General features: G+C 35.2%; 1 protein-coding gene across 1 annotated transcript in view; it reads right to left on the bottom strand.

The window, feature by feature from the left end:
* Window positions 1–24,642, bottom strand: part of GBE1 (glucan (1,4-alpha-), branching enzyme 1) — a 236,415-nt gene that overhangs the window by 146,740 nt on the left and 65,033 nt on the right. Inside the window, exon 3 of the mRNA XM_004675290.2 lies at window positions 16,322–16,437. Coding sequence (XP_004675347.1) covers window positions 16,322–16,437 — 116 coding nt within the window. The remainder of the gene's footprint in view (window positions 1–16,321; window positions 16,438–24,642) is intronic.

The following is a 24,642-nucleotide window of genomic DNA, read 5'->3' as shown; positions in this document are numbered from 1 at the left end:
TATCTATCTATCTATCTATCTATCTATCTATCTATCTATCTATCTATCTATTTCATACTTTTCTGCCCTAAAGTGAGTTCTCCATTCAACAAGATAAAATATAAAGGTTGCTCAATTGTAACTTTATGTCACTTGGGCCTATAATATTCCTAATTACAACTAAAACAGTTGTAATTTAACTAATTAAAACAAAACCATCATTTTTTTTTGTAAAGAAACTTGAGATCCTTTACAAAAAAAAGAACAAGATTTGAAATGCAATTCTTTTTTAAGGATCACTAACCATCCAACAACAGTATGAACTACAATATAGTATATACTGTACAGATCTGAGTGTGAGGTGCTGAACCAGCAGTACTGGCATCACCTGGAAACTCATAAAAATATAAATGTTCAGGCCCACCATGACCTACTGAATCAGAACCCCAGGGGTTCTTTTTTTTTTTTTTAGTAAGTCTACAGGTGATTCATATACACTAAATGTTTGAGAAACAATGTTTTAGCATATAGTTTTTGTGGACATGCATGTTTATGTAGGGATGTGGGGAATGATGTGTTCATGAAAAAACAGCATCTCCATCTGATCACTGTAGGGTGGCTGAGGGCCATCCAAACCATGGGTGACTGAATAGGAAAGAGAGCAAGATCACCGAAGCAGAGGAAGCAAAGGAATCCGAAGGTCAGTGTGGGGAAAGTTCTCCTAGAAGGACATTAAAATCACCAAAATTGCTTACTTTTTTTAACATTCGCAAAAGGACATAACACTTCCAGGCCCTTTTGTCTTACCCATAATTTATGACTGTAACCAAAATATTTTAGAAGATTCATTTTGAGTACATAATTCTTAATTATGATTTAGTTTACTGATAATTGCCTTAAAATTGTTTAGTCACTTTACTGATTTAAAAAGCAGTGCTCTCTTTAAAGTCCTTTTCATATTATGTACAATACAAAAACATTTATTTCACTAAGTATTATAACTTCCTCAGTACTTGCTGACTCACACCCTTCTTATCTGAAGGATAAGAAGCATTACATAAAAAAATGAAGTATTAAATCTTTAATAAAAATTCATACAATCAATACAGAAAATAAATGACTAAATATCTATTTAGATTTATTAGGAAGGAAACAGAAATACATCTTTGTAATGGTAATTTAAAATGTTAAGTATCTCTGTTGTATCTCCATCCAGTTGTCCTGTAAAATCTTTGTTATAGAAGTAGTGGTTTATGTGTTCAATTTTACTATTCAAGGAAACAAGGCTATAGTCTGGCTGCTGTCAGTAGCCATTTCTGATAGTGTGTGATTATATCCCACATCACTCTATATATATTCAGTGTTTTCATTAAAATTCTCACCTTATTTTATGTAAAAACTTGTCAAACTAAAAATAGAATGTGAGACTGACATCTTACAATAATTTGGACAACCTTCAAAAAGTGACAAAATTTTAAACCTCACATAATAACACCTAATACATTATAAATTGCTTTAGGATTTAGTTTCATTTAATATTCGGTTTTCAATGGTTTAAAGTATATCATAATGACAGCACATTAGTAATAACACTAGCTATACCTTTTTATTATATGTGTTGTTAATAACATCAGCTATATGCACCAATATTTTTTATAAACAAGAATACCATATTCTTTCTAAGTTATAATGTATAAACACCTAGTTTTAATATGTGTTTCTATAGCATAGCTGCAAATGAGGATTTATCATTTACAGCTGATCTAAGACACAAAAATAATTCAAGCACAAGTTTACCACCTCTACTTCCTTAAAATGTTTATTTTTTAATGGCTACAGCAGTAAATGTTAACTATTTAAGAATTAATCCTTCACAGTCTTTTAATAAAGATGTTTCTACTGAATTTTAGCTGGAAAAATGGTACCCAAGCTAAAACTCATTTCCCAACATTCTTTGTAGCTGTAATAGCCAATGTTCTAGAAGGATGTGTTAAAAAAAAAAAAAAAACAATGTGTTTACATCCTAAAAAAGGGAATGCTTTGACTTTTTCTTCCTTCTCACGTTCTACAGAAAACCAAACGAATGTAAGGATCCTGGTCTGATACATCAGGAGCAGATACAGTCTATCCACAGAGCTCAACAGCTCTGAGCATTTATTTCAGAGAAGAAAACCACCAGCTTTGTTTACAACACTGCTATCTTAATCCTTGATAAAAACAGTATCACCAACACCTCACTTAATACAGTAGCAGAAACATTCCTATCCTCCAAAGCAAACTCAAAAGAGGAAAAAATTGTAAAGTCAACAGAATATCAACCTAGTTCAATGGAATATAATCCAAATAGCACCAAAAATGTGGTACTCCAAATATCACAATAGGGTACCAGCACCCACCTTACCTGATTCACCTCACACCTCATTTTATTTTCTATTTTTATCCTCATATTATATTTGTACTGTGTTCATTCACTGCTTCACTCATCCTCACTCTGGCCACAGCTGTTTTATAAATAACTGGGCTTCCCTAAGTCTCCATTTCCCGTTTTTTTCTGTGGATACTTCAACCTCTTTCTCTGGTATCTTATGTTCTTCCAAGTAGTATGCATGTGCGTATTCTTACCCAGGTACAAGGCTCTCCCTTTCTGAAATCTGCCCTGTCAAGAGCCCTGAAGCAGAAAAGTTAAAGCAAAGGATGGATACAGGGCTCTCCCCAGTGGCACAAAGGGTTAGAGCACAGCACTAAGAAGCTAAAGCCACTTCCGCATGAGTTTGATCCCCGCCTGCCCCAGAAGTGACCGACATGGCACAGCAGACCTCTCCTGACCCACCTGCTGATCCCCTCAGCAGTGTACTTCATCAATCGGCCTGTTCTGCTCCCCACTCTGTCTCTGGTGAAGCCTCTCACCATCCCTGCACTTCTGGCCTATACCCCCAGTATACATAAGTAAATAAAATCCTAAAAAAATAATAACAATAATAACAAAAGTTTAAAAATTAAAAAAAAAGGATGGATATGGATATATTTTCATACTATGTGTAGGGCTTAATCTATGTTTAAAAGTAAAATCAGGGAACTCCTGGTGGTGCAGGGGTTAAAGTCTCAGCATTATCAAGCTATCACCAGATACTGAAGCAAGAGTTTGAACCCCGGCCAGGGAGCTGACCCTCATGGCACAGCAGACTTCTGCTTTGTCTGCTGGTCTCCTCAACAGTGTATTTCAGTAGATCTGTCTGCCTGCTCTGCTCCTTACAGAGTCTCTGGTGAATTCTCTCACAAGCCATACCCCCTATAACTCTGGCCTATATGCCAGTTCTTGTATGCATAAATACATAAAAAATAAATCTTAAATAAAATAAGAAGTAACCTCCCTTGCCTTATAATGTCCTAACTTGCACAGCAATAAAACTATGTGTGTGTGTGTATGCACACACATTCACACAGTGACCAGTAATACTATAAGATGATTTTGTGTCCATCTTGTGACTATTTATCTTTGAGGATTTTCATTCTGAGCTGTCCTCAGACTGATGTCATCTGCTAGTGGTTCTGATTCCATCAAACCTAACTTGAGATGTGTATGCATGTGTGAAAGAGAGAACTTACTGCATCAAAAGTATTAGGGTACATTCTTTGTTTTTCCAATTTATTACTGTCACTACCACTTTCTCACTGGAAGACAAGTACACTACAAAAAAAAATAGAATTTGCAAAAGTTTTGTCATTTTAGTCAACAACAATGCTAGGCAGTATTTTTAAATCTAGTTATCAAGAAGAAATAGTTATTATAAATAAACTAATAAATTACAGAAACATAGCACAATAGCTAAGGATACAACCCCTGTAATCAGCTAATCCCAGTTCTACTAACCATCAGCTACTTCTGTGACTGTGAACAAGTTATGTGAACCCATTCAGTGTCCTCATGTAAAAACCAGATGATAGAATCTCCCTGATAGGGTTGCTAGGAGGGCTAAATAAGTTAATATTCATAAAGTGTTTAAAGTAGTATCTGTCACATCAAAGTGATAAAATATAAATAAAAGAAGGAAGTATTGAACAAGAAACAGACCTGAATAGTTACTGCCTAGCTTAGCCTATAGCCAATCACTGCACATTTTTAACTATATAATAATTATTTTACAATTTTTAAAAAGAAGGAAAGCAAAGACAAAACAGGAAAAGGAAGAAATCAACAGGTTTGTGGGACTTTTTGTTCTGTGCACTTGTCTCTGAAGGTGACCTTTTTGAGAAAATGTATGTTATTTGTTCTCTGAGCTGTGTATGATTAGTTTCTTCATCATACACAGACAAATTAGGAAGGCTGCTGTGGTGCCCAGAAATCATCTGTTAAACAAAGTCAAAATTAATGATAAAATTGAGTTCCCTTTGTGTTTGATTTTCATCTATCTGCACTCAATTATAAACGAGCTATCAAAGAAAGCGACCCATTAGCTGTTAATTCATAATGACTTCAGAAAGCAATCCCTATACTGCCATTGATATCTCACCAACAACCTCCTATTCTCTGCAGGGCATTAGCTGAAAATAAAAGGGAAAACAAAACTACATAATCCAGGCAGCTCCTTATCCTGAGTATTAGAAAATTCCAATGCAATGAAATCAGCTTATTAAATCTGAATCACAATAATAAGATTCGATTCGATCTATACACTTTACTTTCAAATATTTGTTGTATTGAAATAAAATAGATACAGCTATAGTAACAGCACCTACCTACCAGATTCCTCTATCAATATGTTAAGAGTGAATGCAAAGTTAGAGAACATTTTCAAAGATTTAAATATCTAACACATGTAAGATGTGTGTTTCTCCTGGAGAGAAATAACATTCATTTAATGTGGTATAAGAGAGACACTATCCTGGGCTCTCGCCGATGGCACAACAGGTTAAAGCACTGCATTATGAAGCTCTCTGTAGCCACTACAGCATGCGATCCCAACCTAGAAGTGACCTCAGTTGGCCTGGCAGACCTCATCTGATCCTCCCACTGCTAACCTCAGCAATGCACTTTGTCAATCTGCCTGTTCTGATGCCCACTCTGTCTCTGGTGAATCCTCTCACCCACCACACCTTTGGCCTATATCCCAGTTCTCTAAAGATAAATAAATAAATCTAAAAAAAAAAAAAAAAAAAGAGAGAGAGAGAGAAAGACACTATCCTTTAACAATAATTTTCTCTTTCTAGTACTCATTTAAATGAATAAGCATTCTGACCTTTCTCACATCCTGTAGTATCTTCCAAACTATGTGAAAAGAGGGAAAAGAATGTTCACTTAAGCATAGGTGACTTAATGAACTATGAAAGCAAATTTGAATCTTGACATCATTTTAAGCACTTATTCCCAGATTTATATATATATATATATATATATATATTACATTCTTACCCTCCACTTTCTCTGCCAAAAAATAAAAAAAAACAAGAAAATTTAGAATTTTTAAGGTTAAATATTCAAAAATAAAATGAAAAAAGACAAATCAGTTGTTGTAATAAAAATAAACAACATTCAGGAGAGGACTGGAGAGCAAGGAGAATAAAGAATGAAACAGGACTCTTGAGTAGAATGATTATTGTAATTGTACAATTCACTTAATTTTAAGTTTTCTGACAGATGGGGAAAAATGAGATAAAAATAAGTATTTCAAATCTTTTTTGAATATAGCTTCTCTAAACAGGGATTCACAAGGATCTCTGTATAACAAGTTAAAAAAAAAAAAAGCAGAAGACTCACTGAAACAAGTTGTGGTTTCTAAACCAATAGATTTTCACTTGGTTTTGGTTCTTTTAACACTGATCTCTATAGGATTCTTCCTATAAAAGGCATAGGTATAAGATGCCTAAACTCAAGGAAGCAATTTAAAATTACTGACACACAGCTTTATACATTTCTTTCACTTTCTACATAATGTGCATAACCCAAATTTTTCCAGCAGTAGTAAATGTGGTTAACAGATCATCCTTATCCATTTCAACCATGAAAAAAATTAGCATTTACTTAGTAGCACCTATGAGTCAGACAGAATACTTAGGTTTAGGAACACAAAATTTACAGAATTGTAGACCGTGTTCTCAAAAAGTTTTTAGTGTACAAGCACACTGCCATCAGTGTGAGTGTGGAAGCCCTACAGGAGTTGGAGCCAAAGGGATTGTTGATAAGTAGAAAACAGCACTTGGAATCCTGGAAAACAAAAATAAATGGCTCAACAAATACTGGGAGTTTCTGAGAAATCATTCTGTATCAAAGAGAGGCTATTTTTTGCATTTGCTTAGACTTGCGCTTTACAGACTTGAGAAACTACTAGTAATTCAATGTGGATATCATAGCAGATTGTTAGATCCCAAAGCCATGTACTGACATTCTACTGTCAGAATGTGATAGTACCAAGAGATGGTACCTTTGAAAGATAATTAGGATTAAAGCAGTCATATGGTTGAAGCCCTCATGATTGAAAAAGTGACCTCATGAGTCAAGAAAGTTGTTGATTCCTCTCTGCGCTTTGCCACAAGAAAATATAATGAGTATTTGGCAGTCTAAAACTCACAGGAAAACCCTCACTATAAATATACTATACTATCATCTTTATGTCTAATATACAGACTCCAAAACTGTGAGAAATAAAATTATATTGTTTTCAAGGTACCCAGTCCATGGTACTTTGATATAAAAGACCTGAAGTAAGGCAAGAAAAAGACAAAGAAAACAAGAGAGGAATCCCATCTAAATTCAGGATATTGAAGGCATCCTATGGCAAGTCAAAGAGTGAGAAATTCATTCTAGAAGTCAGTATTGTTCAATTCGTTTAAAAAGAGAAAATGTTATATAGACACAACTATTCATGGGGGTCCCAAATATAAAACAACAAAATGATCAATTTGTTTTGAGTGAGTGCTAGAGAACTGAAAAAATGACAAGGTCAGCTTCAAAACAGTTTTAAAATCCTGGCTAAAAACACATTAAGCTGGGGAGTAGGGAGTCATCATAAAGGATTAAAAGCAGAATAATGAAGCAGATTCTAAATCTTAGAATGGTAACTCTGGCTATGAAAATGGACAAATGCAAAAATGAGGACAAGGAAGAAGGTGAATTATTAAAATAAAATTATTTCAGAAAGAAAGAAAATATGAAATCCTGCAATAGGATAGACAGTAGTAGAATTTTAGAGATCAATGATAAGAGGAAATGCCAACTGCATATCAAAGAAAAAGAATCAAATCGTCAGAAATTTTAATCAGCAAAATTGAATATAACACAAGTCTATGGCAATGTTTTCATCATATTGAGAGCAAACAACTTTGAATTTAAATTTATATATTCCTATATACAAAACTGCTAATCCTAGAATAACTGTGAATGACATAGATCTCATGCCACTGATGATAGAATGTCCACAGAATTCTGTTAGGAAGTAAGGTGCAAAAGCAATGATTTATGGCAAGTTTGAGTTGGCAGGTTGTACAGAGCAAAAGAATGTATCTTGACACACAGCCTAACTAAAAGTGATCACTCAGGAACTGCAAAATACTAAGCCTGTGTCACAGGTCATGACAGAAATGAAACTCATTCATGAATTTATATGAACTACTGACGTGACAAGGTGGTTCAATGATTCATAATAGTAAATGAAATACATTGCTGTATTTGTAAGTGCCAAATTGAAATTATAATCTCCAGCTATTTGTATTATTTTGTTTTTTATTATTAAATCAGAATAGGTCATGATGGAAATCAATGAATGCTAAATGAGGCCAGAGAAAGAACAAGTATTTATGACAACAAATTCATCTTTCTAGGAATCTTCATTATGAAAGAAAAAGAGAGAATTCAAAATCCATTAATAGTGGTTATTTTGTTAACTGAAAATGAAATTACTTAGCATTATCATAGTCTCTAAAAGAATAAAGATATCTGTGAGAAAAAAAAAATGATAACATTTAAGGGTCAAAGTCCTAAAAAACAGGTAACAGAGGTTGAAGAATAAACCAGTCATTAATAAATGTTACTTTTTTAAAAGTATAAATCCAGGATTTAAGAAATAGGTTAAAATAATATCTGTCAAAATTTGGCAACTGTTTTGCCTATGTGCTTTCAAAGTAAAGTTTACTAAAATAGACCCCCCAATTAATCCAGCCTCCTTAAACATCTGTATTAGCTAATGCAAAGTCAAACTGATCAGTTTTCAACATATAATAGGTTAACTCCTGTTCAATCTTGCTTGGTTATTTACTATTTTATTTCTAATTGAACCTTGACAACCTATTTATTGAAATTTACATCTATACGAAGAAAATACACCTCTTTCCATAAAGATTTTCCAATTATTTTACTATTTTACTGAGATATTTATTCTTCTCTTTCTTTCCAATTCCTCCAAAATCTCTCTAATCCTGTCCTCTCTAACATCTCTCTTAGGTCCCTTCTTGGCCCCATTTAATATTTAACCAAAACTATAGAGCACTTAATCACTACCAAGTAAGAAACACATGTGTTCTATTTACTTATTCTTGCTTTGTCACAGATTTCTGGAAAAAAAAAAAGTAAGATTCTTCTTCTATTGCCTTATTAACCAGAGAATGTTCAAGAAACTCGTGTGTTTACTAGTTTTTTTTTTATTAAATAAAAAGTTCAAATTGCACCCATTTTATCTTTTATAAATTTTATTACTTCACATGCATCTGGGGAGGACAGTTTGGTGCTTCAAGTACATAAGATATAAAATAAGTGTGTGTTAACAAAGATATTTAAAAAGCCAATTTTAATAAAGAAATTAATATGGAACAGTTCAAAATAGGAGGAAATAATCCCATTCATTTTCTATCTCACCCATGCTATATAGGCTACACCATAAACTGGCAAATAAAACCACTTTGGGAATTTATTCAGTTTTTTGTATGTGTTTCCTATCAATATTCTGAAAAGATTCAGGAAAAAAAAAAGAAAATGAATCATTTAACAAACCTTTATACTCAGCTACATCACAAGACCACTTCCTAATATGTTATTTAGATTCATTAACATTCATATTGTATTTTGCAAACACAAAGAATTATAATCTTGTTGGTAAGGGAAAGTGCATCTAATTCTAACAATACATTTTCCCACAAATTAGATGTTCCGGGGTCTTAAAGGTTGATTAAGTTGAACCAGGTAACAAATGAAATGAGTAAGCAATTTTCTGTGGGTCACAGAGAAGAAAATCTTTATCACATATAATAATATGTAAAGACATCACATTCAAGAAGTAATCAGTTTGACCAAAATCTTATAATCATGGCATAAGACAAGACTATAATGACCTAACAGAGACCCAAAAATTTTAAAGTATTCTTCTATCCACTAAATGTACTTATTTCCTTTAAAGAAGTGTTTAGAAGAATGAATTAAAAATGACAAGCCTACCAAACTCCTGTTCAAATAAGTAACAGCAAAATTTGGTAACACAGAACAGGAAAAGCTTCAAACAGACTGAAAATTTCAACAAAATTCTGGAAGACAGAGACTACCTGAAAGGATCTGGAGGTAAGCAGACAGCTGAAAAAATACAATTTGATATTGAAGAGGAAGAATATGCAAAAGAGCTGCTCAATTTGTTTTCCAGAACTCCTAAGAAACCCAGCGTGCAGAGGTGACTGACCATGGAAGAGGTAAAATACAACTTTAAACAGAGGGCTGTAGGTTCTGGATCTAAGTCCTTTCCCTGACCCTGTGGATAAATATGTATCCCTTTTGGATTGGGCGTCCAACCCAAGAGCAGAAGTTCATTCTTGGAAAAAAGCAATGAACTGAAAGGTTCCAGGCCCAGAAACAGTCAGCACACCAGATGGAGATATGGAGGAGTTAAAGAAAATGTTTCAAAATAAGGGGATTAAGTATCCTATCCTAAGTGTCTACCTCCACATCTCCTGTCTTCATATGAGGACACCAGTGTCCAAGTAAAAAAGTCCCTCATTTCATATCCTTTCCACTTACCCCTTGTAGGACACTAAAAGAGTCATCTCTAGAAAAAAATAAATGATCCCAGGTAAAAACCTTCACGTAATACCATCCATATAAAGGACCCCTTATTTTCTGAAGCTCACTAGGACTGAAGCCCTGTCTATGTGCATACAATCACCTTTTTCTACCTCATTCTAAAATAGGACTATATAACCATGGACAACCAGTCATTTCAAGAGACTGCAACATGAAGAGAGAGACAAAAACAGGGCAAATCTATAAGAGATGGTGCATGGGGCAGGGGACATTAGGCAATAAAAAGGAAACAGGTAAAAAGTAAACAGTGGTAACTCTCCTTCCCACCTATGATTATGCACAAATCTTTTCCCTTTGTTAAGCAACAGCTCTTTCTGCATAAGAATCTATGTGTATTCTCCTTTCCTTTTCTAATAAACTTGTGCTTTACAATGAAAATTTAAAAAAAAGAAAGAAAAAAAAAGAAAAAAGAAAAAGAAAAGAAGCTACAGTATCTCAAAAAGAAAAAAAAATACATCTTTAGGCATTTAACAAGGGCAAAATATATTATTAAAAAAAAAGAACAAAAAGCATGTCATTAGAAAATTTTAACACATAACTACTGAGAGAAAAGCAGTTGAAAGATAAAGTAATTTCTTAAAGTGGAACAGAAAAGTCAAAATGATGGCTGATGACAAAAATGGTAATAAAATCTAGAAGATGTAAATATCCAAGTATCAGTATTTTCTGAAATAGTGATCATAAAATATGGAGAGAAGGAAAATGACAAAGAAATAACATAAGAAAATATTTCAAAAATAAATAATAAAGTACATTTCAGATAATCTTTTCAGTATATGTGCTGCCAATGCACACACTCAGATTAATCTTTTTTTTTTTTAAGATGTATCTATTTATGCATACAGAACTGGGGTACAGGGCAGAGGTAAAGGGGCAGTGAGAGGATTCAACAGAGACAAAGTGGGGAGCAGAACAGGCAGATCAACCAAGTACACTACTGTGGGGAACAGCTGGCGTAATAGGAGAGGTCTGCTGAGCCTTGTGGGTCTCCTCCCTGGCCAGGGATTGAACTCATGCTGAAACAGTTGTTATAGCTTCATAGTGCTTCACTTTAACCCAATGTGCCACCAGGGAGGGCCCCATATTAATCTTCTAGGCAAAAATTTAAGTAACAATCACTCAACATGCTACACTTTAGCCAGGGACTTCTCACTTCATAGCAGTCTTATCCAGTTCTGAAAAATTAGTTCCTCTTAAACAGCATGTCTTACCCTCTGAAGCTCATCTCTCTACAAATTATCTCCTTATTTTCAGAGAAGATCTCTTCAATACTGTTTCAAAATACCCTGAAAAATGGGGAAAATGTTCTCCATAATAAAAAAAAAAATCTGAAATAAGGTATAAAATAATGTGTTGAATTAGGGACAAGGCATAAGCGCAAGCTCCTCTCTATCACCTTTGCCCTGTTTTCTCTGTGAACCCTTAACCTGAACACAAGAATATCATAAAGGTTAAGATCATAAACTCTCCCATCAGACAATCTTGAACTGAGGTTCAGCTTTGAATATCTACCTAACCATTGTAAATCTTAAAGTACTCATCTATGAAAAGAAAATACCTCCTCTCATATAACAACACCCTTGCCTTATTAATTGTGCCTCAAAGATTAAAGTAAATACGAATGTAACCTCAAATTGCAGCATGCGTCTTTTATGTCTTATGTAGCAAATGCAATTCCATCATGTTAACATCTAAATATATATGGCTAATGGAAAAGCAATGACAGCGAAATGCAAAATGACTTTTCCAACAACCCAATAATTAAAAAAGTAATATGATCTGCTTGTAAGTGAATTGTCCTCCCCAACACTTCCATGAGTTGAATGAAGATCTAACGCCCAATATGATGGTATTTGGAGAAGGCATTTTGAGATATAATTAGTTTGTATGGGGTCATGAAGGGGGAGGCCCTGATGGTGGGTTAGTGCCATCCGAGGACGTAGGAAGGCAGCTATCTGAAAACCGGGAAATGAGCTCTTACCACAATCCCAACAAGCTGACTGCTCTTGGAGTTCCAGCCTCCAGAACTGTAAACAGATATCTTTTGTTTAAGCCACCTACCCAGTATAAGGTATTTTTTAGGACAGTCAATCTTTGAAATTATGAAAGGTCTGGTATCAATAAATCATTGGATTTATGATAGGCAAGGGAAAGCTAAAGTATAAAACCATCTCAAACATGAAAAAGAAGGAAATTTTAAATGCTGTTGCTTGAAATAAATATTAAAGGTCCAAAATAAATTTCAAGGTCTAAAATGAAGCCATTCCTGCCCAGGGTGTCAGAGCAGTTAACTGAACTTTAAGATAATTGTCATGTCCTTATATATGTTCCACTTGACCAGAAAAACTATCACCCATGGACAGTCCTGAAACACCAACACAGCTCTGGAATTTTATCTTCTTTCTCACCCCAAAGGAGGTTGACTATGTGAAGCCAGTCAACCCAATATTTCCTATTTTTCTCCTCATTCCTTATTATTTTTCCTATAAAAATGATTTGAATATTGCACCATTTTTCAGTTCACCAAATACTGTTCACTTCAAAGTATAAGATTGTTTTATAATGTCGATTTGTCTTATTTAATAATTTCTAAAAGGTAAATTGAATGATAAAAGAGAAAAATAAGGAATTAGAAGAAAACAAATTATTCATAGTGGCCTCCAACACTCTAGACCTTTGACCTTTGCCTTTTTCCTCACCTCAGGTGAGCTTAATTTTCTCTTCTCACCCAGCTCTCTGCCCAGGAAACTACCTTACTTTCACTGTATTCCCCTAGAATCTCCCTGTGTTTCACAGATGTATAGTCTCAGTGAGATGTCAGATTATCTGATTGTTTCTCAAGATTATTCTTGAAAGGTTACCATAAATTAGCTGCCCTTCATCAAAGCTCAGTACTCCTCTAAAGGTGGTAATCACTTTCCCCTCTCTCTTTTTCTCTTTTGCATTCTGGATTGAATTCCTTTCATTCTGCACTTAAAGAAAACAACTTTTCACATGGTCCTGTCCTGATGTGACTTTAATCAATACACACACACTTAATCATGCAGTATCCTCGGGTTAAAATATCCTTACACCCTTCCGTCTCTCTGGTGAACATCTAAACATGTTATGAGGCATGCTTGAATGCGCTATCCCTCTGTTATTTCCCCTGTTGCCATAACAGGATGAATAAATTGTTCACTAATGGATTGTTGCAGTAGCATTTTATTTTAAAGCACCCCCCACACACACACATGTGAAAATTGAGTACATGCATGACCAGATTAAGGACAGTGCCTGACATACACAATTGTGTTACCACTTCAGAAGTTTATAAATGCACTATTATCATTAAAGATGTATAATTTAAAATAGAGAACAAAATTACCTTTACATAAATTAGTTTGGTTTTGTATCCAAAGGAAAATGTTCTAAAGATGTACGTAATACATTTCATTATCCTTCAGGAACACAGCACCTGGTTTTTTTTCTTTCAACTTTATAGTTTGGAATGCTTAGTTCACAATATTAAAAGGTTAAAAATATTTTCTGTTTGGCAAAAATCACTTAATATTAAAAAAAAAACAGACATTTACATGATCACATAAACAGCTAGGTATCTTCTTCCAAAGCATTCGATTCAAAGGCCAGGTGTTTTGCTGAGTAAACAAAGCTATTATTTTGATGACAGGTAATAGTTATTTTATGTTAATGGTTACCAGATAATTCATAAGAGAAACATCCCTAAGAAGTTACAAAGGTCAATCCCTTGTGGACTGAAATAAATTTTCAAGTTCAATTTAAAATGAGATTTTTAATTACCATGATAGACTACCTAGGGACAACTTCAGATTGAAAGGCCAAAAACCTCAAGTCAGTTGATTTTTTTCATATAGGATTTAAACCTTCCCCCAAAGAAAATCTGGCATGCCATTCCTCACAAATGAAAAACTAATTATATCACCATATTAACATTATAAAGCATATAAATATTTCCTTAACTTTTGAAATCAAAATCAACTTTTCAGAAAATAATAGTAAAGAAAGTCATGCAATAGTTGACTTGATACTTTTTTTTTAAAGATTTATTTATTTATGCATACAAATCTCGGGTACAGGCCGGAGGTGCAGGGGCGGTGAGAGGATACACCAGTGACAGAGTGGGAAACAGAACAGGTGACTGATTAAGTACACTGCTGAGGGGAGCAGCAGGCAGTTGGGAGAGATCTACAGATCCGGAGAGGTCTACAGTGCTATGTGAATCGCCTGTGTATTGGGGGATTGAATTCATGCTGAAATGGCTTTAGCTTTTTAGTGCTGTGCTTTGACCTGATGCACCACCAGCAAGAGACCGACTTGATACTTTTTAAAGATTTAAATTGTTGCTAAAAAATACTTTTAAAGGTAAGTAAAAATGTAGAAGTCACATTTTTTACTATTATTTTATATCCTCCAGATAGTTCTTTTAAAGCATAGTACATAGCACTATGTATTACTGTACTTTTTTTGATAGTGTGCAGCACAGTAGAGAACTCTCCCTGGTCTTTTAGACTTGCTGTAACAAAATTCCAAGACTGCATGCTTACTAAAAACAGAAATCTATTCCTTAAGGACTAGAGAGGTGGAGAGTCTGAGACAGAAGTGCCAACATGGTTAGGTGAGGGTTCATTTCCAGGTGACAGATTTCTTGTAGCTTTTACAGGGGCTCAGGGGCCAGGAATCACTGCAGAATGTCTTGTATTAAGGGAACTAAACCCAGTCAGAAATTCTAACTGTATGACTTAAGCATTGCCCAAATCCCACCTACTGGGTACAATTAAGTCAAGATTACCTCATGAAGGGTGAGGTGGAAGGGCACAAATGTTCACAATTTAGCAGATGATTTGGAATTCAGATGGGTGAGATAAATGCCCACCATTGTTATTTCCAATATATATCCCTAAGCATGCATTCCTAACAATGTATGTATGTATGTGTATATAGTACATGTATATATGTACATATAAAAATCAAAGTTAATTCACTCCCCATGTAATGTAATAAAGTCAGTAAGGTATTAGCACTCATAAAACTTTCTGATTTAATGAGGGTGAAAAAAATTTTAAATATAGTAAATTTAGTTTTCCTAAAAACAACTTATCATTCAATAAATATTTCTTGATTGCCTATTCTGTGCCAGGCAATGTTCAACAAAAGCCCCTATGCTCATGTGAAGCTTATGCTGATTTGAAAAAAAGGATTATTCATATGGAATTCAAATATTTCTTATTGTATACCTTAGCTACTTTTTCTCCTTTTCACCTTGGCTGCCATTCTACAGTAAAGAGTCTTTTTACTCCAGACAACATTGTCTTTTGGTAAATATGTATTATGTGTGGTTCTATTTCAGCAATTTTCAGACACACTTATAATTTCAATATTTGTAAGAAAAACAAAAAAACCTCAAAACATACGATTCTTTTAAAAGAAGTTTTAAGTCTTAGTAACATATAGCAAATGTGAATGCAAATAATTATGCAGTCACAGAATTATCATGACAAACTCTGAAGGCCACCCCATGTCTAAGAAAGGGAAAGAGACACAGGGACATGAAATGTTACATAACTGTAGGAGCATGAGCTAAACTAGGCAAACATTAGAAGATTTAGATAGTATCTTACATAATTAGGTACCATAAATCCAGACCCCAAACACTGGACATTCCTCAAGCCCCCCTAAGGAGTTTTGAGGGTGCCGAAGGTCAATCAAAAAGACAGGCCATGGGAAACGTGCCTTGTCTGCCTGTGATAGGCAGGTCCCTGGTGAGTCCAGGTCATCCCACCACAGGAAAACAGCTGAATAAGATCCCCATGACAAAGATCAGAAAGGGCAAGAACCAGGGAAAGCATGTCTCCAAAGTGTATAAGTCCCAACACACAATCACCCTCCCCCCATTCATGTTAGACACCACAGAATAAATTTTATCAAGATTTTTACAGGTAAATATTCTCTCTGCATTTGCTGATTTGAATGAACATCTCTTCTCTATTAAACATTCCACTTTCCACATTTACAATTGCTCAAATACTGCTTATATAAAGTTTTCAAGATTAATACATGTAATAATGCAAATGACAAGTTCAGTAACTCACCAATCCCACAATGCTAAGAGATCCCAGTCTGAGTCCTCTCCTAAGTATCCCTCTATTTAGACTGTTACTCCTACGATTATCATGCATCAGTTTACATTCTAATATTCTAAATCAAGCTTTGCAAAACAGGATAAAAAGAAAATAAGTTCATACAAAAACAGAAAGAAAGAAAAGGTACCTTTAATTTGGATCCATGTGGTATTAATGGGGATTTATTCTGCTTTGGTGGGATAATCAGCTCCCATTTCCCATAATCCAGCTTTTTATAAGGATATGAAAATGGATTCCAATCATCTAAAAATAAAGAATGTAGTTAATAATAGCAAAATAAGGACTAAAATTTAATGAATTTCAAGCAAAAAATACATACTACCTATTTACACAGAATCATATAATTCCTAAGATGTGATTCGAAGTATTTTCCCAGACACTTAGAAAATTTTAATGTTTTTTAAAAAAATACTTGAAAGTTTGTCTTTTGCATTATAAAATTTAAAAGCAACCTTTTCTATTGTACTTCCGACTCTAAAGCTTCCATCAGTAAACAGAAAAAGAAAATGAATCTTTTTTAAAAAACAACCATGAATAAAAAGAGATACTCTGAAAAGTAGAAATGATTCCAGTTGATTAGTTAAGAGGCATGTTATGATAGGAAAAATGATGACAAATATTTAAAATCATATTACATTTACCCAAATTCACAAGTGTGTGACAGAACGGAGAAAAAAAAATCTAAAAAGATTCCTCAAGCAAAAAAAGGTGGAAGTTATAAACTACAGGGGGCAAAGAAAGCAGCCTGCTGATTCTGGAAGAAAGCCAAACTGAACAGCTACCCATGTATACAGAAATTTAATATATAAGAGAAGAAGCATTAAAAGTCAGTGAGTAAAGGACATGCTGTTTAATAAGTTGTGCTGGAACACTGCTATCTTTATGGGGAAAATAAACCAAAAGGATCTGTACCTAATTATGTGCCCAGGAATCATCCGAACATGGATCAATTATTCTTTTTTTTTTTTAATTTTTATTGAGGTAACATTGATTTACAATGGATTTACAACAATGCTGCAAACATATGACTCAGGTATACAAGATCACACTTCTCCAGACGTATGTCACTACAGCACACTCACCCTCAACATGCCAGTGGTCCTTCACCATTAAATACAATAGGCAAAACTGTTAAATGCTTAGAAGGAAATGCATTATAAACCTGAATTTAAAAACTGTTTATTAAACAAGGTACAAATTCTCTGCAAAACTTTAAGGAAAAGCCTAAGATAATTAGCTACTAAAATTACAAACTCACTTTCATGAACAGATGGATAGACAGAATGACAAGAGAAACTACCTAGTAGGAGAATGCATTTGTAATGATTACACTAAGAAAAAGAAAGCATCCAGAATACATGAAGAATAGCTATAAGTCACTGAGAAGAAAAATGGAAAAGATATTCAGTAGAGTACATATAAATATCCAATAAAACATAAGTAATGGCATTCCAGCTTATTTGTAATTAAGATGAGAGACCTTTCATCCCCTTTAGATTAGCAAATACTAAAAGTTTGAAAAAAAATCAAGTAGCTAATCTGGGTATCAACTGGTAAAATAATTTGTTGCTGTATAGCAAAATCAAAGATACATTAATCCCAGGCCCAACAAATCAACTTGTAGATAACAGAAATTTTCACAAATGTGAACAAGAAAGCATCCATAAATGTTCAATGAAAAACTGTTTGCAACTGCAAAAACTGAGAGCTATCAAAATTTAAAAATCAGTCACAAAATGGGTAAATACACTGTGATATGATGAAATAAGTGTATGAAATGAATGGATTAAAGGATATAAGAATTTCTATAGAAATAGCCAACACATAAAAGTTAATTTTAAAGAGGTGAAGGATTTTGAATCAAATATTTAAAGAGGTGAAGGATTTCTGCTTATCATCAAATTATAGAAATATGCAAAACAATATTATATAGCACTTGATACATATGTATAAAGTAAAATATTTTTTTAATCTAAACAGCAAATTTTATGGTGATTTCCACTGAGTAGAGGAAAAGGAACACAGAAGTTGGAATAATACCTTCAATGTTGCAATATTTTAATTTCTGGTAGGTGGTGAACACAGAGATGCTTATTATGTTCTTCCCTATTTATTTTAAGCCAGTCGTGTGATGTTACATGAACTGGAACACTGTCCACATAATTTCTCAAAAGAAAAGGTAATAAAATCCCCAGGAAGCTGGCTATATGCCACAATTTCCTCCTTTATACACAATTTTGTTTACCTTATCAGCTCTAAGGATCTTTAATCTCACTTTTAATATTGGAAGCAGAATGGGGATAAGAAATAATATTTAAATAAAGGTCCTAAATATTTTCCTACTCCCTAACATAAAGACTACCTGAACATGTCTAAAGGTGTTTTTATCTTCAGGAGCAGCTCAACAAGCTCTGTATTATTACACTTGTCTACCTCTAAAGCCCCAACGATATTTCACCTATATATGCATTAACATTCCTTTAACCAAAGTAAAGAGTGTCTAATGGAGGGGAGACGTTTGAAATACAAGTAGGTAAGTACAACACCTTAAATATTTAGCAATTCTTTTAAGCAGTAACTTATGATAATTTAATAAACTTAAAAGATAAGCAACAAATCTTTTCCTGGTTAGTTAGATCTAAAAATAAAGGCTACAGTTCATTAGTTAATTCATTAATTTCATTAAATATGTGCTGAGAGCTTAATCGAGGCCTTGCTCAGTGCTAAACTCAAAATTCAGTGTTCAGACTGACAGACTATCTCATGAAGAAAAGGTCCTAATGAGTAGTTAAATGCAGGATAACCAGGGACACACTAAAAATTCAACTATAAATAATGTTTTTTAGCCTGAAAGTAAAATTTCATTGCATAGGAAATTTCCATATGCAGATTTCTTTTAAGCCAGTTTTCAGTTAAGTGAAAATGTGTTTTTGAATATTGGTTTTCAGCCTCTAGCCACTTGAGTTTTAAGATCTGCCTAAACAAGTACTGTATTAATATTTGTATGAAGAAAATACTGTCAATTATTAAAAAAAATTACAATATTTATTTATACATACAGAACTGGGGTACAGACCAAAGGTGCCGGGGTGGTGAGAGAATCACCAGAGGCAGATCAGGGAGCAGAACAGAAGATCGATGAAGCACACTGTTGAAGGGAGCATCAGGCAAGACAGGAGAGGTCTGCCACGCCATCTGGGTGGCCTCCCTGCCCAAGGATCAAACTCTCGGTGATGTGTCTGCAGGCAAGCTTCATGGTGGTACGGTTTAACTCGTTAAATCCTCCAACAAGGGGGGTCCGATTTTTTGTTTTTAAATAGAATTTTATTTAGACAAGCACAGAGGGCAAAATAATAAAATTTAAAAGACAAATTAGGGTAAAAGTAATGTCTTGAGAAGTAAGTCAATAGAGTTTATTCCTAAATAAAATTAAAAATAACCGTTCCAAGCCAAATCAGAATATATATAAAGAGCACAACTGGAAAATTTTTCATGTTAATCCTGAATAACCTACAGCCTGAGTATACAAGACACAATTGATTTTCATTAGTTTCATTAACACAAATAATTTGCATTCTTATGGAAACCTGGAGATAGGAAAAATGATCCCAATACCACCTGTCACAATTATTTCTTTCTCTATAGAAGCCCAGATCTACACATTGAGAGAGGCCTGCAGTTCAATGGGTCTGAATTTTAACTCTCATCAGAATTGCCTTGGTTTGTTAAAACAGATTGCTGTGTCCTACCCTCTGAGTTTTGGTTCAGAGGATTTGAAGTGTGGTTTAATTATCTGCATCACAAGTTTCCAGTAATGTTGATGGTACTGGCCTGAGGACCATATTTTAGAAACAACTGGCTGATCCAAGCTGGGTGTTCAGATATTCTCTACTCACAGTTTTGTCAGTGATTTTCTAGATAAATTTAGATTTATAGACTACATGTTCTAAATCACAGACCAAGGAAATTCTGAAGTGGAAACTATCACTAATAACCCTCAAGGCAAATATCACTCACATAAAAGGTACTATTTAAGATATGTGACTGACAGATTATAAAACCCAGAAAGATGGCCTGTATCAATAAAGATTATAGACATATCTGTGATATTGAGGAATTGAATGCATTAATAAGAAAAGGCAAAAAATAACAATTTCACCATAAAAGATAACATGCACTAAGTTCAACAGATGGTTACCAGTGTCTACAGGTAATGTATTCTATAATGTTCTCACTAAAAGTTCACTGTGTTAAAAATATGGACCACTGAGCACAAAATAAAAATTTGAAAGTTTTTATCTAACAAAGGTGGCATTAAGGTTATTTTGTGTGTGTGTTTTTTTTTTTTAAGATTTATTTATTCATACAGAACTGGGGTACAGGCCAGAGGTACAGGGTGGTGAGAAGATTCACCAGAGACAGAGTGGGAAGCAGAACAGGTAGATCAATACACTGCTGAGGGGAGCAGCAGGTGGGTCAGGAGAGGTCTGCCACGTCAAGTGGGTCACCTCCAGGGCCAGGGATTAAACTCATACTGGAGAGGCTTTAGCTTCTTAGTGCTGTGCTTTAACTGTCTGTGCCACCAGGGAGGGATCTTTTTTTTAAAGATTTATTTATTTACGCATACAGAGCTGGCGTACAAACCAGAGGTACAGGGGTGGTGAGAGGATTTACCCGGGACAGAGTGAGGAGTAGAACAGGCAGGTCCATGAGATACACTGCTGAGGGGAGCAGCAGGTGGGTCAGGAAGAGGTAAAGGGGCAGTGAGAGGATTCAACAGAGACAAAGTGGGGAGCAGAACAGGCAGAAAACCAGAGGTACAGGGGTGGTGAGAGGATTTACCCGGGACAGAGTGAGGAGTAGAACAGGCAGGTCCATGAGATACACTGCTGAGGGGAGCAGCAAACAAGACATGAGAGGTCTGCCAGGCTATGAGGATCACCTCTGGGACCAGGGTTCAAACTCACACCAAAGTGGCTGCAACTAGCTTGCTGTGCTGAACCCTAGGGCCACCACAGGTTCTAGCATTAAGGTTTTCAATGCTTACATAACTAATCATCTTTACTTTTCCTCATTTACTACCATAACCAAGACATTGATGACTTAAGAATTAGTTACCATCTCCCACAATAATGTATATTTACTATTCCAGTTTAGGTAATATTTTAAGAACATATTTTATTCTTGTAGAAATTATTTTGCTACTGCAATCCCTAAGACATTTGATGTTTTTTATCAAGTTGGAATAACCTTAGATATTCTAAAGCAAACATTTTACTATGTATTTTGCTAATAAAAGGCTGAACTTCATCATCATCTTTGATGATGCAAAAGATTCTGTTTGGCCATAGACTCAAAACCAGCAGACAAAATTTCAATCAAGATAAAGAAAAGAAATGATATGTGATGCATAGTTTAATATGAACAGCAAACATACTCTCAGCACAGGCGATCAAACATTAAGTAAGGTCACTGCATCAGGCACACAAACTCTATATTTATCTCAAACCCAACAACCTTTCTTTTTCTAATGTAATAATCCTTACATAAAATTTTTAAATGTCAGCCTACTTCAAATATTCCCCAACTCTTTAACTCACAGTGTTTCTCTTCATCACTACTTAGCCACCTCATTTCTGTAGGGTTTATGAGTTTAATATAAATTCTCCTTATCCACTGTTAAGTGGTTTCAATTTACTATGCAGTACCTTATACCTCTGATGAAGATGGCAATGTGCTAAAGAATAGGGTCTACTCTTGTACCAACCCCTGTCACACACAGTCCTCACCAAGTGGGGAGGTAAGATCCCTGTGAATGCAGCAGGCAGGTCTAAAATCGGGACCATGTTGGCCTGTATGACAAATGTCAGTCATTTCCCAACCTAAAAGTGGAATTTTCTGAGGCACTATCCTTACCTAAGATGGTAGTATTCTTTAGTGCTTTTAATTTATTTCTGTTTTCCCTAGCTAGGCACCTAGGAGTCAACTTTCAACTTCTGCTGTCAGCTGGTGACATGAAACTGACCTTTTAAGATGCCCAGCTTTATAGATACAATGAGGAAAGTACTATTACCATATAGTAGTTTAGGTTAGACATGCTTTTCTTTTTTTTTTTTTTAAAGATTTATTTATTTATTCATACAGAATGGGGTACAGGCCAGAGATGCGGAGAGTGAGAGGATTCACCAGGGACAGAGTAGGGAGCAGAGCAGGCAGATCAACGAAGTACACTGCTGAGGGGAGCAGCGGGCAAGTCAGGAGAGGTCTGCCGCGCCATGTGGTCACCTCCGGGGCAGGCGGGAATCGAACCCATGCGGAAGTAGCTTAAGCTTCCTAGTGCTGTGCTTTAACCCGCTGCGCCACCAGGGAGGGCCCGGTTAGACATGCTTTTCAAAAGCAAAATCTAAATTAAATAAGTTTCACTAATTTCAAAATCAAGGATATACTAACATCTCATATTTAAAGAATATATGATATACAGCTCTCTAAAATTAGAGGGAAAACAAATAACCTAAAACTTCAGGTAGTAAATTGTTCTTTAAAGCATGCACAGAAGAAAATGTGATTGAAAACACTGTAGCAAATGTGATTTTAAATAGAATTAACCATGTTTCTTTATTACACTAATAGTACCCATATTATGGGGTATTTTACAAAAGAAATGGAGTGAAAAATAAATGTATATAATTGTTCATCAGTGCAGAAAGCATTAAAATATAACCCAAACTTTGAATCAAAACGATTTACGATATCACCTTGTTATATTTTGACGAAATAACCAGTTAAACAATTCTTAAAAACAGAAAATTTAGTAAGTCAAGAAGGGAGGAAAATAAGAAAAGCCCTCAAAAAAAAAAAAAAACTGAAATAACTGCACTTATGTGATGGTATCTGGAAGCTGGGCATTTGCGTTGTAACTAATTCATGTTAGTAGAACCCTTATGTGTACAGATAGTGCCCTGATGGAACAAATCAAGAGAAAGCTCCATATCCTCAGAAAAAGGGGAGATTCCAGGTTCCCTGCCTCATCCAGAAGGAAGGTGGAGCTGAGCAGGGAGAAGAATCTTGAGAAAAGACTGAGCAGGATGGAAGCAGGATGGAGAGCCAGAAGGTGACCTGAGGGAGCTACATGGAGCAGAGAGACATGGGAAGAAACTGCACTTGTTTCTTGGCCCTGGGCTGGTTGATTTGATGTGGGTGAGAAACCCATGGGGAAGTTCACTATGGCAGTGTTTATCTTGATGTTGATTTTGCTCTTTTCCTCCCAGACTTGTCTGGCTATTTCTGACCCATTTTCACGGGTCCTTGCCGGAAGGTGCTGAAGACTTGTGGCAGGCTTTCAGGCCTTGCTTTGGGCCAGTCCCTTTAGGGTAGACATTTACCCACGAAAGGATGGGTCACTTTTGGTACTTGATTAAGAAACCATATTCTGGACCTCCCTGGTGGCGCAGCGGGTTAAAGCACAGCACTAAGAAGCCAAAGCCACTTCCACATGAGTTCAATTCCCGCTTGCCCCGGAGGTGACCACATGGCGTGGCAGACCTCTCCTGACCCGCCCGCTGCTCCCCTCAGCAGTGTACTTCGTCGATCTGCCTGTTCTGCTCCCCACTCTGTCTCTGGTGAAGCCTCTCGCCGCCCCTGCGCCTCTGGCCTGTACCCCAGGTCTGTATGTATAAATAAATAAATCTTAAAAAAAAAAAAAGAAACCATATTCTTTGTCTTTTTTGTATTGCACACTAACTGTATTAAAGTTCCTTTCCAATAAAGGTCTTATATGTTTTGTCTTGATGTGACAGATGACAGATCTATTTAGAACAGGCAGGTTTAGGGGTTCAGCTGTGCCTCTCTCCCTGCCCTGTGACTATGTGAGGACATGCAAAGAAAGGACCCGTTCCCCATGAACCTGGAATGTGGATTTCAACAGACATTGTGTATGCTGGGATTTGACCTTAGACTTTTCAACCTCCAAAATTGTGAGGAATAGATTTCTGTTGATTATAAATCACACAGTCCATAAAACCATTAGAGTAGCCCATATGAACCAAGAAAAAGTTCTTATCTTCTTCCCATGAACCAAGGAATTTCCAGAATAAGAACTGTGAAATGGATGTTATAAAGTCAGTGCACAAATATTTGTTTAAATCTGTTTCCTTGCTATCAAAGAGAAAAGTTCATCTTATCAAGCAAAATGTATAAAATTTTAACTTATTGATGGTTCAAAAACACATTAATAAACTGTTATCTGGATAGGTAGAGCCAGTTTATTCTTCCATCAGAGCATATGGGAATGCTCAGCTACCACCTCCTCAACACCAGGGACTATCATTTTCATAACAAGGCATGCTGTCCTGTTCAGCCACTGTTCACCAAGAGATTGAAGCCCTTAAGCCCTAAGGATACATTGTATGCGATAAATTAATGTCTCTTTAATGCATCTAGAACAGTACC

The sequence above is a fragment of the Condylura cristata genome, unplaced genomic scaffold (genome assembly GCF_000260355.1).
Source record: "Condylura cristata isolate star-nosed mole 26May11 unplaced genomic scaffold, ConCri1.0 scaffold00003, whole genome shotgun sequence".
Classification (NCBI taxonomy): Eukaryota; Metazoa; Chordata; class Mammalia; order Eulipotyphla; family Talpidae; genus Condylura; species Condylura cristata.
The sequence above is the reverse complement of the archived record's forward strand: the minus strand, read 5'-3'. Positions and strand labels throughout refer to the sequence as shown.